Raw genomic sequence first — 16,198 nt, 5'->3', positions numbered from 1 at the left:
TCAGAAAGAAAAGCTACAGGGTTTTTTTGTAATCTTCATCCACGTAGAATAAGTTCCAGAAGAGTTTACTACTAATACAGCTTCCCTGCCAGCACCTGGACTCTCAGAACATATTTTCACAAAAATCCAGGAGATGGCTAAAGTCAGATGGACAGCAGTTATAGATCCCTATCGATAATCTGGGACAAGCTACATCTGTCACTTGCTCCTCCAATGACAGAGACATAAGCTCGGATAGATGGGTGTGTGGCTTGCTTGGAAAAGGAGTTTGAATGTCTAGTTTACTTTAACCTACAGCAAATTCACTATCATTTTTCAAGACAGAGAACATGACTCTGCAAGAAGCTTTTTGCCTGCAAGTAGTGCCTACTTGGGCTGTGCAAAAGGATTTAATGCTGCTTTATTCACCCCCCCTCCTCAGCAGGAGAAAAAAAAGGTGTGGAGGGAGATTTTCTCACCTGCATTTATAAACATAAGTTGTGAGTTAATCCAATTCTCTGTAGTTATTTACAAGGCCACTGTGATATTTATTCCAGAGTGTGTGTGTTTGTGTGTGCACACATGCACACGCATGCGTGCATCTATCATAGTGCAGACTTCTACTGATCTGCAGGGGGGGTTGCATGTTGCAATAAACAGACATAATTTAAACATTGTTATTTATAACAAAAATCAATTCCAAGATTCCTCAAGAGCAAACAGTTTCTAGACGCTCTGTGTGGAAGCCCACATCTCTGTGCTTCCTTTCTCCTTTCCTCCCAAAGCCAGAATCTGAATGCTAGTTACTGACGACAACAGAGTAACAACAATTAAGGAAGTCATGTGGCCAGTTTAGCACCATAGACTTTGGACTGACACAAACGCTAAAAGGTCCCAGAGACGGGAAGGCGGACGGTAGGCCGGGCAGAAGCCTATGAAGGATCGTGACCATACAGCACGCATGCGCACCGAGAAGCTGTGATTCACTGGTCCTGCTATCACACGTACTGATAGGTGATGGGGAAGATGCAAGCCCAGCTGCCCTCCTGAGGGTGCAGTTAATTAAGGATGAGGGCAGCTACGTCCACCCGTGGAGACCCTCGGGCACATCACTCCCGCTTCCCGGGGTCAACGCTCCTGGAACAGCCATGATTCCAGCTTCAATTCTTAGGCTTTGGATTACAATAACCACTTAGTATAATCTACATTTACCCACAGTATCACAACTTCTCTGTGAACGCAGCACTTCCCTGACTGGCACATCTTATAAATCACGGGCTGACCCAACAGCGGGCGCACACAGACCCCTAGGGATACTCACTCTGGTTGTAGCAGGTGGCCAGCACTCCCTTGTCTGCAGGGCTGGCACTAATGTGCCAGATCTCACCCGCTTGATGGAGGAGCACATTTTTATTTATAATGTTATTCTCATCATCAAAGTCTATGATGTGGATCTACGAACACAAGGAAAGAGAATGTCAGAACCTCACACACTTTCCACATGCCTTCACGGAACACAGTGACTACAGGAATAATCAAATGCATCTTTCACATCTTTACTTAACAGTTATTCTTACTACACTAACAGTATACACTTAAGACAAGTGTGAAATCCCCACAAAGTATTGTTACGATTTGCAGCTACAGAACCCTGCCCCCCACCACATCAACTCCTAAAGAGACAAGACACCAAAAGCTGCGTCCCCGCCTCGCTTGGTTAGGCCATGGCTGGTGCCAGGGCCAGAGTCGTCCAGGACGGTGCCACCCAGCCAAGACTGTCCCAGACCTGCTGCACAGCTGTGGGAGGTGAACGGGGCAGGGCACTGCTGCCTGAGGAGGCCCAGTCTTAGCCCTGCTCTGCCCACTCTGTAGTGGGCACAATTCAACTCACGTCTGAAACAACTGAGGCAGGAAGGGGTGAGAAAGCACTGCGTGTTAGCACATCTTAAACCTCTTCTTAAAAACAAAGCCAACAGCTGTCAACGCTTCTGATCATAACATTGATTATAATAACATGACATTTTAGCCACTAAATGAAAAGTTACACGTGCTATCGCCATGCTTTTCTGGATAATTTTTAGAGGAATGGAAATCATGTCCATGTTCACTCTCTTATCAACAGCCAAGTCACTGGGAAAAATAAAATTAAACATTTAAAAAATAAATTTATACTTATAATCATGGATCTGCACAAAGATTTATATCCAAGAATGTTCACTGTGGCACCGATTGTCATAATGAAAAATTAGAAGCCACCTAAATGTCTGGCAACAGGGAATTGTTCAAATAAACTGTAGTACTTGCCTGTAATATAATACTATGAAGCCATCCATCCTACTATAAAAACTATTTAGTGCCAGGGAAGAGGGTCCGTAACATATACCCAAGGGGAAAAGAACCAGTAAAAGAACTGCACACACGCACCACACACTTTCTGTTAAAAAGCAAGCACATCTGAATGAGAGAACAAGAAAGTGACCAGTCACCTTTGGGTGGTGGGATTATAGCGGCTTTTCCTTTACTTCTTTGTGGTTTGTTTTTATTTTTAACATTTTTCATGATTAATATGCACTACTTTGCAGTCAGACAAACATTAAATGCTATTTTAAAAAACGTTTCCATGACACCCGAATCATCTCCACTCTGCACTTGCTCAGGGCCTCTCACTCCGTTCTCGGCTGCTTCCTTTGACCAGTGTCCTCATGTGAAAGCAACCCCTGGTACCTTAAGGGGTCTCTTTGGACTCAGAGTAGAATTCAAATCCTGCCATTCCCACTTACAGCCTGTGTGACCCCGAGCCTCAGTGTCCCCGAGAATACAATGAAGGTGAAGGGACAAAGCTCCTGGGATTGCTGGGACCAAGGGGTCGTGCAGGGCTGACCTTGATGGGGGACGCCACACACACTAGCTCCCGCCCTTCTCTGGGGCAGGGAGATTAAAAACCATGACTATTGTTTTTACCTTTAAAACTACTTTCAGTCAGTTTCTCCCAGCACTCATAGCCCACTGTAGTTTTCACAGTGGGTTTGGAAATACTCCTGGTGGACAGCTTCCACATTCTAAAAGTTATATGTGAACACAGACTAAAAGGCAATACACAAAATCAGGCAGAATTCTTGTGTTGTTAGGGTGAACAGGAAATTTTTTTCTTAAGTATTTGACACCTTTCCTCCTTATCAGAAAATCCATGAACACTTAAAAAAGGAGGCACTTAAATGTACCATTCTTCGTCTCCCCAGAGCTCTCCCTCTGCAGTGCCCTGAAGCGTCGGGACCACCACACGGGGGAGCACAAGAGCTCTGGCTCCTCCTCCGCTGGCTCTGTGGACCCAGGTGCCAGGTGAGCGCACAGCCCCCTGCACACCTTCGGCTCCTGGCTGGGAGCCACCCTGCGAGCCAGACCTCTGACCTCTGCGCCCGCACTCTGCGCTCCTCTGGAGGACCTGCTCCCATCTGGGGAAGGCTCTTCCTTCTTGTGAAGACCAGAAGCACGCGGAGTCCAACCAGGCTCTAGTACGTGATCCCAGCCGGTCTTCCTCCGGGCTCGTTTCTTACACGCTCAGGCACACAGAAGTCAGCCTCTGCCTTAGATGGCTGGGCGTTGGGAGGAGTCCAAGACACCCCCCAGGTCCACCTCTCCTAGCCTGATACTCTGATACGGTGGCCCTTAACCGTCATCATTCAGCTTGGGAGTCCTAGGATTCTTCCACGTCCTCACCTACAGTAGGCTCATGGACGGGTCCAAAGGATACATCTTCATGAGATGTTGTAATGCGGGTGCGCTCGGAGAGAATGGTAGGACATCATCACCACAAACAAGTAGGGATCAAAAGAATAATGACTAACATGCAAAATGCGACAGGCACCGAGCTATCTTACACACGCTGGTTCCTTTCATGCTAAAAAGAGCCCTGTGATGATATGATAACCTATCGTTATTAGCCACGACTACAGGGGAAGAAACCGAGGTTTACAGAGTTGGAGTATCACGGTTCATTCGGTTAGAAACGGGATTCCAGGGGCTTCCCTGGTGGCGCAGTGGTTGAGAATCCGCCTGCCAATGCAGGGGACACGGGTTCGAGCCCTGGTCTGGGAGGATCCCACATGCCGCGGAGCAACTGGGCCCGTGAGCCACAACTACTGAGCCTGCGCGTTTGGAGTCTGTGCTCTGCAACAAGAGAGGCTGTGACAGTGAGAGGCCCACGCACCGCGATGAAGAGTGGCCCCCGCTTGCCACAACTAGAGAAAGCCCTCGCACAGAAACGAAGACCCAACACAGCAAAAAAATATATAAATAAATAAATAAGTCAGGAGCTCTTTAAAAAAAAAAAAAAAAAGAAACGGGATTCCAGAGCCTGTGCTAAGAGCCTCCACACCGGCGGGGCACGGGATACCCCACCCTCCCCGACACTGGGCTTTGCACTGCAGCAGGGCAGCAAAAGAGTAGCAGGCAGCTCCTGATTCGGAAGAAAGAGACTGTAACTTAACTGCCTGTTCTCAGGGCACCACCCTCTGCCCAGCTCACATAAAGTACACAGAAATGTTGTTGCATAAACATATGCAGTTACAGGCCAATTACAAAAACAAGTACTATAGTGGAGAAAACACTATAATTAAGGTGAGTGCAAAAGATTATGGGGGCACAAAAGACAGAACATTTAGTGTTGGCTCAGAGGGTGGGGAAGACGTGTGGTTGTCTGGGTAGTGTGTAAATGTTACTTTAAATTCTTTACGCAATTGCTGAGCTTTTAAAATGCTTCCAACAGCTTGTAATGAAGCTCAAGGTCATATATTTTGAATTACCATTATTAAAATTTTAAAGTTGGACTTACCAGTGCAGGGCTAAGGGCACAGATGACACTATAAAAATCTAGAAGCCAGAGTTATAAAACTTATTAGGAAGCCTGTAAAGATGATCTTAATCAAGCCCCCTCATCTTCCCGCAGAATCAGGGCTCAGAGAAAGCTGTCCCTGTCCACAGTACCCGTCACCGGAGCACGTGACTCCAGGCCGCTGCCCTCTGTGTGCTTCCTTTCTTACTGAACTCAAGGTAAACTCTTAAAAATTCAAAAACAAAAACAAAAAAATGTGGTAAAATTGGAAAGGAAAAAGCGAAAGCTCGCCTCCGGGGTAAAGTTAAGGATCCTCCCTTCTCGCTTCCAGAAACCGCCCTGGATCCAGCCTCACCAGAAACCCAGCTCCTCCTGATGCTTCCTTAACAGGAGCAGTAAGTTCCTGTAGTCATTAAAGGAGGGGGAAGGATGGGGAGGGGTCGGGGGGAGGGGGGAGACAGGAGGGGGGAAGGGAGGGAGGGGAGGAGGAGGGGCAGGAGGGGGAAGGGGGAGAAATGGAGGCTCAGTCTGGAGTGGGGCTGGGAACCTGAATTTCTAACAAACGCCTCCGGTGATTCTGAGGGTGGCCAAAGACAGGACCTGCAGGCAGAGGGGGCACATGAGCAGAGCTGTCCTCAGTCAAAATACAAATACAGAACAATGGAGCTGACACATTAAAAAAAAAAAAAAAAAAAAAGCTTACAAAGGAAAAGAGCCATCGGGGAAAGAAGGCAGCTGTGTTGCCAGCCCCTGGGGGATGTCGGCCTTCTCAGTGACTGCTGAGAGAGGGCCGGCCACCCTGGCGCTCACCCATCTACGCGACAAATCGGGGAGAAGCAACACGCAGAGAGATTCTGCAGGGAAAGCACGGCGCGGAAGCACACCAACCCCTGCAACGGGAACGCCCTGCCCCGGGCTCTGCCTGAGCTTCCCGCTGGACCAGAGGAGCACAGCCTCCCGGGAGAGCCCACCTCGTCACAAAGGAGAGCTCAGGGAGGGAAGACCCCGGAAGTGCCCGTCCCGCTGCAAACACAGGCAGGGCAGAATCAAAGGCACAGAAAACAAAGCAGCTCATGGGACAGAGAAAGGCCGGCAACTGTGACAGGTCCTCAAAGCTTCACAGAAACAGCCGAGCTGAATTAAGCAGCACTGACTCAGGTGCGGGGCGCTTTCTAGGGATTAACAGTTGCCAGGGAGGAGCTGATGGCCTGAGGCAAAGCTGGGGCGGGGCCCAGAAACCCTACCAGCCACCCCTCCCTCCCCAGGCGGGGCGGAGCTCCGGAGGGCGGGGCTTCAGAGCTGGGCTGAGGTCACGTGACGCCACTGTCCCTGTCACAGCTGGCACTGCAGGTGCTTCGGGGCAGGGGCGGCACCTCCTCCCACAGGGGCATCAGCCGTGGGGGCGCCACAGCAAGTGTCCAGGACGCGCCCTCGCCCAGCCGAGCTTTACGGTTCACGGCACGTGCAAGCGAGGAGGACGCGGGGGAGGGGAGCCGGGGGCTTAGTGGTCCTCCTGCCGCATTTCAGCAGGGCCCCCGGGAGAAACCGCGTGGCTGCTCAGAGCCGACCCCTCCGTTTGGAATTGGGGCCAACAGCACCCGCCCTGCCCACTGAGGGCGCAGCGGACACCACCCGCCTGCACTCCCTGTCCGGCCCTCAGTCCCCCGTGGCCCACAGGCCAGGACCCCCATCATTATCTTTCTCTCTCACCAGCTCACGGCTGGAGGCGGCTGGGAGCACGTCCCAGGAGGGGAATGACAGACACCCAGCACACAGCACTGCAGACGGGGACACACACGACACCGCTGACGGGAGAGGACACAGAGGGGAAGGCCCTGTCCACCCTCACTGCCGGGAAGCAAGCCGGAGACAGGGCAAAGGAGACAGGGGCAGTCAGCGAGAAGGCCCTCGCCATTTTAAAACGCAGGTGGTAATGGTGTGATAACAATAACACTGTGGGAAACCAGAGGGACAACCGGACTTCCTCTGCAGACAGAAGGAAATAGGGAGGCTGTGCTCCCCTCCCACAGGGCGTCCTCTCCCGGGGGCAGGTGCCTCTGGAAACACGTGGCACACGTGGGAGGAAGCATGTGGCACACATGTAGGGAACCACGCACATCACATGCGAGACCTGTGTCTCACGTACGAGAGAAACACATGTCACGTGTGGGAGGAAACATACTATATGTGAGGGGAAGCACTGTCACGTGTGAGAGGAACACACATGTGACATGAGCAGAACAGGCACGCATGTCTGAGGTGAAACATGCACGCCGAGCGTGAGGGCTGTTTCCGGCGGCACAGGTGTCCACGCACGCGGCCTGGCCCTCCTGCTCCCTCTCGCCTCTCCCTTCTCCCTGGGCTCCCTCCCTGGGAATGAGCCAAAGTACTATGAAAACACAGGCCCACCGGCAAGTGACACAATCATCGCAGCCTGAAGGCCTGAGCTCAGACGCCCCCTTCTCTGTGACGCTGGCTCTGATGCCACCAGGAAGAAATAGGTGTCCTTCCGGCCACGTGCCACTCTGCCTGGACCTCTCTCCTCAGTGTCACTGCAATTATCTGCACATCTATGTCACCGCATCACTGGAAGCTGAACTCGGGGCACAAATGTATCTGTTCCTTCTGTGAGTCTCACACGTAACACAGTGAGAGGAATCAGAGTCCTGTCACCACACTAAATAAGCATTGCTGAGCAAATGAATGAATGAGTGAGTGAGTGAATGAATGACTGTCCCAACAAGGCCACGTACCTTTCCCAGAAACAGAAAAGGAAACACCAGCAGGTCAGAAACACTCTTTCATTCCCATCGTCTGGATTCACAGCCAAAAGACCACCACAGGTGAAGAGTGTAAGAGAAAGTTATAAACCTCAGCCTCCGCCCTTTAATTCAACCGTGGCCAGAAAAAAATAACTGAAGCCAGAGGCTACAAGCCTGAATCAGCTTAAGGAGGGCTTTGAAAGGAAAGAGCCGGCAGAGGACACAGTGGCTCTGCACCTAGCACTCAAGGAGCCTTACACACTGGAGGATGTGGCAGAGGTTACCAAGAGTTACGCACTTGTTACCATTAACTACCGAACTTTTCTGGACCTTACCATTGGAAAGTTGGATTTCTAAGACTGATTTTTAAGAAGAACCAAAGTCTCTCACCTAATATGACAATGTTTCTTTCGCTAGGCCCACAGACCGACGGCCCGTATTCTAAAAGCCGGGACTGTTCCCGTAGAGAGTACATTTGATAAACAGGCATATGGAGCCGTAAACTACGTTTGTCAGGAGGCTGACGTCCCCTCTGGCTTAGATAATTACAATCCACTATGACAGGGCCACATAAGAGGTGCTCCCTGACACTGGTTAGCGATGCAGATGCTTGGGCCCGCCCCCGAGATTATCTTGCTTCACAAAGGATTTCAGGAAGATTAAAGCACTTTATGTCATTTGGGGCTGATCCTTTCTTACTATCGTAACCACATGGTATACAGTTTTGCCTGATAAAACCAGGTACAATGTAACTTATTAATGCCTTACACTACCTCATTTTGTTTTTAATTCACGTGTTTCTGTCAGCTTTTAATATTTTCTAGAAAAAATTTATAAGCATCCCTCATTAAATAATAATAACAATTTCTTTCTTTTCTTAAGAAGTTTAAAAACTGATGTTCAGGAATCCCCTGGTGGTCCAGTAGTTAGGACTCTGAGCGTTCACCACTGAGGGTGTGAGTTCAATCACTGGCTGGGGAACTAACATCCTGAAAGCCGCGCGGCACGGCCAAAAAAAATAAAAATAAAAACTGATGTTCTACCAAGAAGGTCAATGGTACAGGCCCGGAGCTGGGTGGAATTGAAACCCAAGTAGATGAGAAAAAGGCAGTTAGTCGTCCACCTGGCTCTGTCCCCAGGCCTCTAACACCTCCCCCATCACAAACTGCGCCCATCCATCCCCAGAGGAAGCAGCTGTGCCTCCTGTCACCAGCTCCCTGTGCTGTCACCTGGTTAGCCTTCCCCTCTCCCGGCCAACCAGCACCCCCAGGCTGCACGGTGCCGTCACGGGGTTTCCTCTTGCCCTGTGAGACAGCCACGCTAACTATCTTTATAAATAAATCATTCCCATCCGACATTTTCCAGGAGGAAAGTAACACATACACATACACACATGTTCAGAAAACTGGAAATTATAGAGAAACAATTTACATCACATTCACATTCCCTGAAGATAACCATGGCTCAAATTTCGAGCCCTTTTGACCTATTTCTAGTCTTTATTCTATGCAGAGATTCAATTTTGTACTTTATCTACTTTTTTTATAGAGGTATAATTGACATAACATTACATTAGTTTCAGGTGTACAATGGAATGATTCGATATTTGTATATATTGCAAAACAATCTACTTGTTTTTTTTTTTTTTTTTACACAATAGTGATCACACAGTATGCACAATCTTAACATTTCACAGAATCACCTAAGAATTTTTAGGCTGTAACGCTTGTGAGGAGACTCAGCTTCTCACGCGTGCAGGGAGTGAGCACTATGCCCGGTGGCCGGGCTCAGCCGGGCTAATCACGGGAACCTGCCGTCATGGATGGGAGTGCCGTAGGGTCCAACCTACTACCTGCACGATGTGATCGCTTCTCGTGCTTTCACCGTTCTTTGCACCAATACGATATTATCCCTTGTATATAAAGCTTTTTTGATGTTTTGAGCGTAAGAATTACGTGTTAAATAATACGAACATTTATTTATGAAGTTCTAGGTGTATACCATCAAATTAGCTGCCATAATGACTATGCCAACATAAAGTCCCTCATCAGCATGGGAGAGTGAGGATTTCACCACACCCCATGTGGCACCGAATACTCTTGGACAGCGATTTTAACACCATTCCCCCCCCCAGTGACAACAGTAACTGGATGGGGGCTGCACCACGTGACACCGCCTGATGTGCGTTTCCCCAAGATCAAAGGCAGTGCACATCTCCACAACATCCACGGCACCTGTGGACAGCCCTACCTCTAGTTGAGGATGAGGAAGACGAAGCCCGGCAAGGTTAATCCATTCGCTCAAGGTCACGCTTCTGTGTCAAGCCGTGGACTGAACCTCAACCTTGTGAGTATCCAACAGCCTTTCCACTATAGTGGCCAGGACAGCACATGGGTCACACCCTGTATATCTCCCTGGACCGACTGGCAGCGACAGCCTGGAACTCTATGCTGCGATGGGATTATGGCCTCGTCCAGGCTCAGCTAGAGAAAGTGCTGTGAGCCATCAGAGCAGTCGACCACGGGCTGGGGTCAAAGGGGTAATGCTGACCTCGTACCCTGCGTTGCTTCTCAACCACTTACACGGTGAATCCTACACACACACAAAACCAAAACACGAAACTACGGCAGTAATGCTACACAGAATAAGTTTAAATTATTTAATTCAATCATCACATACAGTTGGCTATGTAAATCCCAATGAAAGGTTTATTTTGTTTGTGTGGCATTAATTTTCTCAAATGTTGCTTGAAAAATCAAGAATGAAATGGTTATAAAACTAAGAACAGGCTTAGTAATTAACATGTATACATTTGTCAAAAATAGTTACCTGATTATCATATTTTAGAGACTGCGTCCCAACCAGAAACCGAATGGCATCTGTTTCTGCCGTTTGAGGTGTGAGAGCACGTGCCTGCAGGAGGGAAGGAAAATGCACACACATGTATGAAGGTGGATCTAACAGACAGATTAGAAAGGCAGTTGCCTCTTCTACTGCTGATGGAGTAGCAACTGGTACAGAGCGCCTGCAAGGCAATTTAGAACCATGCACGAAGAGCCCTCAACTCTTGTACACTTTGTGACACAACAATTCCACTTCCAAAGTATATCTGGAAACAATTGTAAGTGGGCACAAAAATTAAGCGATAAAGATATAAATTGTGTTTTTTAACAAAACCATTATTTATTTTCAACAGTAATTGATTGGTTGAACAAATTATTCTTCAATAACAGAGCAGAAAATGGTTCCCGGTGATGGCAGAACAGGTGGTTTAAGCCGAGCCTCCTGCAGAGCCAGCTGGAAAAACTAAACCAAAAAGCCTGAGTTTGTTTCAAGGCTTCAGAAAGCTGCCACAGTCATGAAATGCAGGCTCCAGGAAAGGAGAGAAGTTAGAGGAGGGCTGACCTCCTACCCACTTTCACCTGGAGGCCCTCGTCCATTTGGCACCGGCGGCTGAGCGGTGAGGCTGACGAGAGCTGCTTCCAGGCTCCCAGAGCCGGGCGAACGGAGCGCAGGGTCCTTGGGGGAGGAGGGGCCAGCAGAGCCCCGAGGCTTTGGGCTGGGACCCTCCCCACCCCGGGTCACAGGCCTGGGACCCTCCCCACCCCGGTCACAGGGCTGGGACCCTCCCCACCCGGGTCACAGGCCTGGGACCCTCCCCACCCGGGTCACAGGCCTGGGACCCTCCCCACCCGGGTCACAGGCCTGGGACCCTCCCCACCCCGGTCACAGGCCAGGCGCGAGGGTGAACTAGCGTGAGATGAACCTGCTCAGCCTGGAGCTCCAGGTCACCTCAGCCCTGGAGTGGATCTCAGGTGACCTGAGCCCACGGCGCTCCTGTGCCCGCCCGCCGCCTGCCCCGGACACCTCGCCCAGCCCAGTCTGGAGCTCACTTTTCAAACAGAGGCGAAGGCTTCTCTCCTCTCTTCTCAGACTCTGGGAAACCATACAAAAGCAGGAAGGAGAATGAAGAGCGCAAACACAAACTCTGCCTTCAATGAAACGCGGAAACATCTGTAATCCAAAGGCGCCCTGAGAACAAAGCCTCGGAGGCGGCGAAGGCCCCAGCTGAGAGAAGACGCTGCAGAGGACGCAGGCAGCGACACCTCAGACACAGGCGGGGGCAACACCAGGAACCGCCCGGAACGGGTGGCAGAAACAGGTGCCCTGCACACGCTGGGGCAAGAACAAGAGCAGGGCTGGGGACGGGCTGGCATCTCCTCGGGAGCAGCCTGGGCTCCGTGGGGCCGAGTGGGAGGCCGCACAGCGGGGACGCCGGACTCTGCCAGACTCCTTGGCCTCGGGGTAAATGGCAGCTAAAGGGTTTACTCAACAAAGCCCTGAGCTGCAAGAACTCCTGTCGGCCTGGGCGTGGGCCTGGCCCACCTCCACCTACAGAGCCTACAGCGCGCTGCACGCGACGGCTCAGCCCTAGACATGATCTGGGCGCCAGCACGGGAGCCCTGCAAGGGCACCACGAGGAGGGACCGGGGAGGGGGACGAGACAAGGGGAAAAGACGTCAGAAGATGCAAGCATTAGGCGGATGCTGCCGCAGAAGAGCCAGAACCCGTGATTATACACATGGACACTCACCTACAAAACTCAATGGAGCAATCACCTCTTCAAAAGCGAGGGAGAAAACCAGAAAAGACTCGAGAGGGAAGGCAAGACAACCCCAGACAACTGAACCTGAGCCGACACAGCTGGAGGAACTGAAAACCAGACCCAATGCTGGAAGGACGCAAAGACAGAAACCCCAACGAATAATGTATGCAATATCTGAAGATACAACAAATCCATAGAATGAAGCTATAAGATGGCTTTGTGCTTAAATCTGTCACTGTTAAAATGCAGTGTCTTCGTACATTGGGTTAGAAGCAGCAGATCCACTGGCTACTTGATCACAGTTATTGTACATCCTATAAAATAATCTTCCACCCTTTGAGAAAAACGGTCCTAGAACTCACCCAAGATTTGATATATTACTTGTCTTACTACTGTAAACAGATTTCCAGTCATCATTTTGCAGAGCAAGTGTCATAGGAACAGCACACCCCAGACCATCTAGAGGCTATGGTAATAGAAACACAAGAACTTAGGCACTTGGCTCAAAGGGATGCAGAACAAGGAAGTGGAAACTCCAGGAGGAGAAACCAGCACCGGGTGCACAGCTAGTACGTACGGCACTAACCAGGCAATCCAGGACACGCACACAAAAATAAGGTAAGGCACTGAACTCAAAATTCAAATTTTCACATGTCGAGCACATGCTGTGCTCGACATGTGACAGAAGGAACTGTTAGCTTTTTCACTTCCTAATTTTTTCTAATCAGATCTTATGTAAATATAACTTTTGCCTTTGGAATTAGGAACCCAGAAAGGGGATGGCTTTAGGGGCATTCTTGTCTTAGACTTGTTTTATATGACAATTTCAGTTTAAAAATTTTATCTGTACTAACCAGAGGAGATATTCATTGTGCTACAAGTCTGGTAAGAAACATGAAATAAATGCTTTGATACCGCTGACGTGAATCCCATTGACATAACTAAGGCCAGCAAAATTGTTCTTCGGACTTTGTGTCTCCAAGTTAGAAAGTTTGAAACATGTTGGCAATTAGAAAAGTAAATAGGGCTTCCCTGGTGGCGCAGTGGTTGGGAGTCTGCCTGCCGATGCAGGGGACACGGGTTCGAGCCCTGGTCTGGGAAGATCCCACATGCCGCGGCGCGGGTGGGCCCGTGAGCCACAGTTGCTGAGCCTGCGCGTCTGGAGCCTGTGCTCCGCAACAAGAGAGGCCGCGATAGTGAGAGGCCCGCACACCGCGATGAAGAGTGGTCCCCACTTGCCACAACTAGAGAAAGCCCTCGCACAGAAACGAAGACCCAACACAGCCATAAATAAATAAATAAATAAATAAAAGAACGTGACTTTCTAAAAAAAAAAAAAAAGAAAAGTAAATATTTCTTGAAATTTAAAAAAAAAAAAAATTCAAATTTTTTCTGCGCAAAAATCCTGAAAAGCTGGCTAAACAAGTCATAGAACCCTACTTGAATCAGCAGTCAACAATGTAATTAGAAAAACGAGAAACCTGAGTACAGATTTGGCAAAAGATTGTAATTAACTATATTGGGAGTCTGAAGGAAGACAGGAGAGCATAGAAAAAGCCAAAAATCCTCATGTGCCATGCCATCCTGTCGCCAGGTTATATCGAGAGATAAAAGCAAGAAGGTAAAGACTAGAAGAAACACTTTAAAATGTTGAAAGTGGTTGTTCTCAAGAACTCAGATAAGATGGAAAGGGAGTGCTTAGGGCTGGCTGATTTTAATCAGATTTTCAGCCACTGACTGCTTAAACAACTCGTAAGAATTACTTGTTTTAAAAGTTTTAAATACACAAAAAGAAAAAGAACTAAAATCATGAACACAAGTCAAAACGTTGCAGAAACACGGATGTGCTTGGCATTTTCTCATTTTAACGGCCCCTCTAGGCCGGTCTTCTGCCTCTTATTTGCACAGTGGTGCCTCATTTTACCCTCCAAGCCTCATCACCTTCAGTCAGTGGTCAATAATCAGATCCCCATCTTCTACGTAAACTGTTCTCCACAGTGATTTAAACATCACTGACAACCAAACCTCCACTATAACTTACGGTTCTTTTATGTTTACTGCAGTAATGGCTCTTCAAATTCAAGAAAGCCATGGTCCACAGAGCTGTGTAAAGTAAACAAGTGCAAAAATCAGCTCCTTCTTTTAACATAAAAAATAAATTTTAAAAAAAGATAGAGAGATTCAGATAAAATGCTTGATGCCCAAGGCAAGGATCTACTCCGTTGATTTGTCAAAATCCCAGGAAACAACATTTCAGTTACCTCAAAGATCCAACAGTGAAGATCAAAACCTCCGGGTTACTTAGGAGATTACTTAAGGAGATCAAAAAGTTATTAAGTAGCATTGGAAGAAGATGCACACTTTAGGTAGCACAAGGTCAGAGAACCTTCTCTCTCCCCTCTGTGCACCCTCTGGATGCACCATCTGGATGTACCCACAGGTGTACCTTGTTAAGGAGAAAGCAGTTTAACTTTGTGGTTAAGGAGCTTTGAAGTCAGTTTGGGTTTAAAACCTACCTAGGTTAGAATCCCTAGCTAAGCAGCCATAGACCGCAGGAAAAAGAGCATCTACCGATTCGATTGCTGTGAGAATTAAGCAGAGTGTTAAGCAGAGTGCCTGACACACAGTCAAGTTCTCAATAACTGGTCGTTAGGGCACCAGTCTGTGTGATAGAGCCAGCTGTCAAGCCCTGTAACAGTTCATGACTCATAGGACACTAAGACACTGCCTTGTGTGGAATTTATCTGTAAGAATTTTGTCTCATTATAATAATCAGAACAACATTTACTGAATGCTTATTATATGCCAGGTAGTGTTCTAAGTGCTTGAATTAAATGTATTAACTCATTTAATTTCATAACAGCCACAAGGGGGAGATGCTCATTTTCCCATTTTACTGACAAGGAAACTGAGGCCCAAGGTCACACCGTAAGTGCTGGAGCCAGGATTTAAACCTCAGGAGTTTCAGTGGTGTCCAGGCTTTTAGTAACTAACACTGCTGCTTCTCTCACTGTACGTTTCTTGAAAGCAGAAATCATGTATGGTTTTAACACACATTAGCTGCACACAATTAAGTATCAAGTACTTATACAGCTATGAACTGTGTTTTTATTTCTCTGTAACTGTCCCTCAGCGCCTCAAGCGTAACAGGTCCTCAAAAGTCATTTGAATAAACAGAAACCAATACCGAGCTGAAACAGGCCCAGCTCAATGCGACCTACCTGCCCTTCTAGCTCATCCCTTACCCCGCTCCCCCCCTCTCCTTCACTCTGTCCACACAGGCTCTCTCCCTGTCCTTCCAGACTGCCACGTGCATCCCCTAGGAGAGCCACTGCTACACTAGGGGGGTCCACTCATCTCAGCCCTTCGCTGAGCACCAACTGTGCCACGGTCACGGCAAACAGGCACTGGAGAGTACAGGACGAGAAGGAAACAAGAAGCAGGGGAGACAGGTGAAATTCCAGCAGACGTCAGCATTAGGGGAAGCTGGGTGAAGGGGACACAGGAACTTTCCGTGTATCTTCGCAACTCTTAGTGTAGATTTAACATTGTGTCAAAATTAAACGTCCCCCCCCCCAAAAAAAATGGAGTGCCTGCTTCCAGGAACGCCAATGCTGGAGGAAAGGTACACAAGCAAATACACCGAAGTGAGTGGTGAGAATCAGGCCACAAGGAACGCCCGGGGCTGAGGGGAGGCGGCGGGGGCTCCCAAGCCCGGGGGTCGCGGGCGGAACCGCTGCGCCCCCCGTGTGTCACGCAGGCCCCTGGCCCGTCCTGGATGACCACGGCCTCTGGCCCCCGAATCCCCAGTGACCTCGGCTGCACCGGTGTCGCGGGGCCCTCCTGTCACCCACCTGGAACTCCAGGCCGTAAATCACCGGCGCGTCGTCCTCCATGCTGCGGCGGCTCACTCGCCTAAGGCCGGTCCCCGGAGCGGGCGCGCCCCACCTCAGGGCCCATTCATTCCCTCCAGCCCCGGCGGCGCCGACCCGGAACTCTTTCTGGCCCACCCCGGCTTCC

General features: G+C 49.2%; 1 protein-coding gene across 6 annotated transcripts in view; it reads right to left on the bottom strand.

Moving 5' to 3' along the window:
- The window catches only part of EIPR1 (EARP complex and GARP complex interacting protein 1), an 89,989-nt gene extending 73,791 nt beyond the window's left edge, over positions 1-16,198 (bottom strand). The window contains exons 1-3 of one of the 6 annotated variants that reach the window (XM_082356935.1): positions 16,033-16,196; positions 10,402-10,485; positions 1,301-1,433 (exon numbers count right to left, since the gene is read on the bottom strand). In XM_082356935.1, the coding sequence (XP_082213061.1) occupies positions 1,301-1,433; positions 10,402-10,485; positions 16,033-16,074 (259 nt within the window). In that variant the 5' untranslated portion in view covers positions 16,075-16,196. Of the gene's footprint in view, positions 1-1,300; positions 1,434-4,810; positions 4,832-10,401; positions 10,489-16,032 lie in introns of those variants that run through there. The other 5 variants (XM_082356930.1, XM_082356934.1, XM_082356936.1 and 2 more) reach the window with 5 other exon arrangements.

This window comes from Balaenoptera borealis (assembly GCF_965194805.1).
Source record: "Balaenoptera borealis genome assembly, chromosome: 15".
NCBI classification, from domain to species: domain Eukaryota; kingdom Metazoa; phylum Chordata; class Mammalia; order Artiodactyla; family Balaenopteridae; genus Balaenoptera; species Balaenoptera borealis.
Note: the sequence above shows the minus strand (reverse complement) of the source record. Positions and strands in the feature narration are given on the sequence as shown.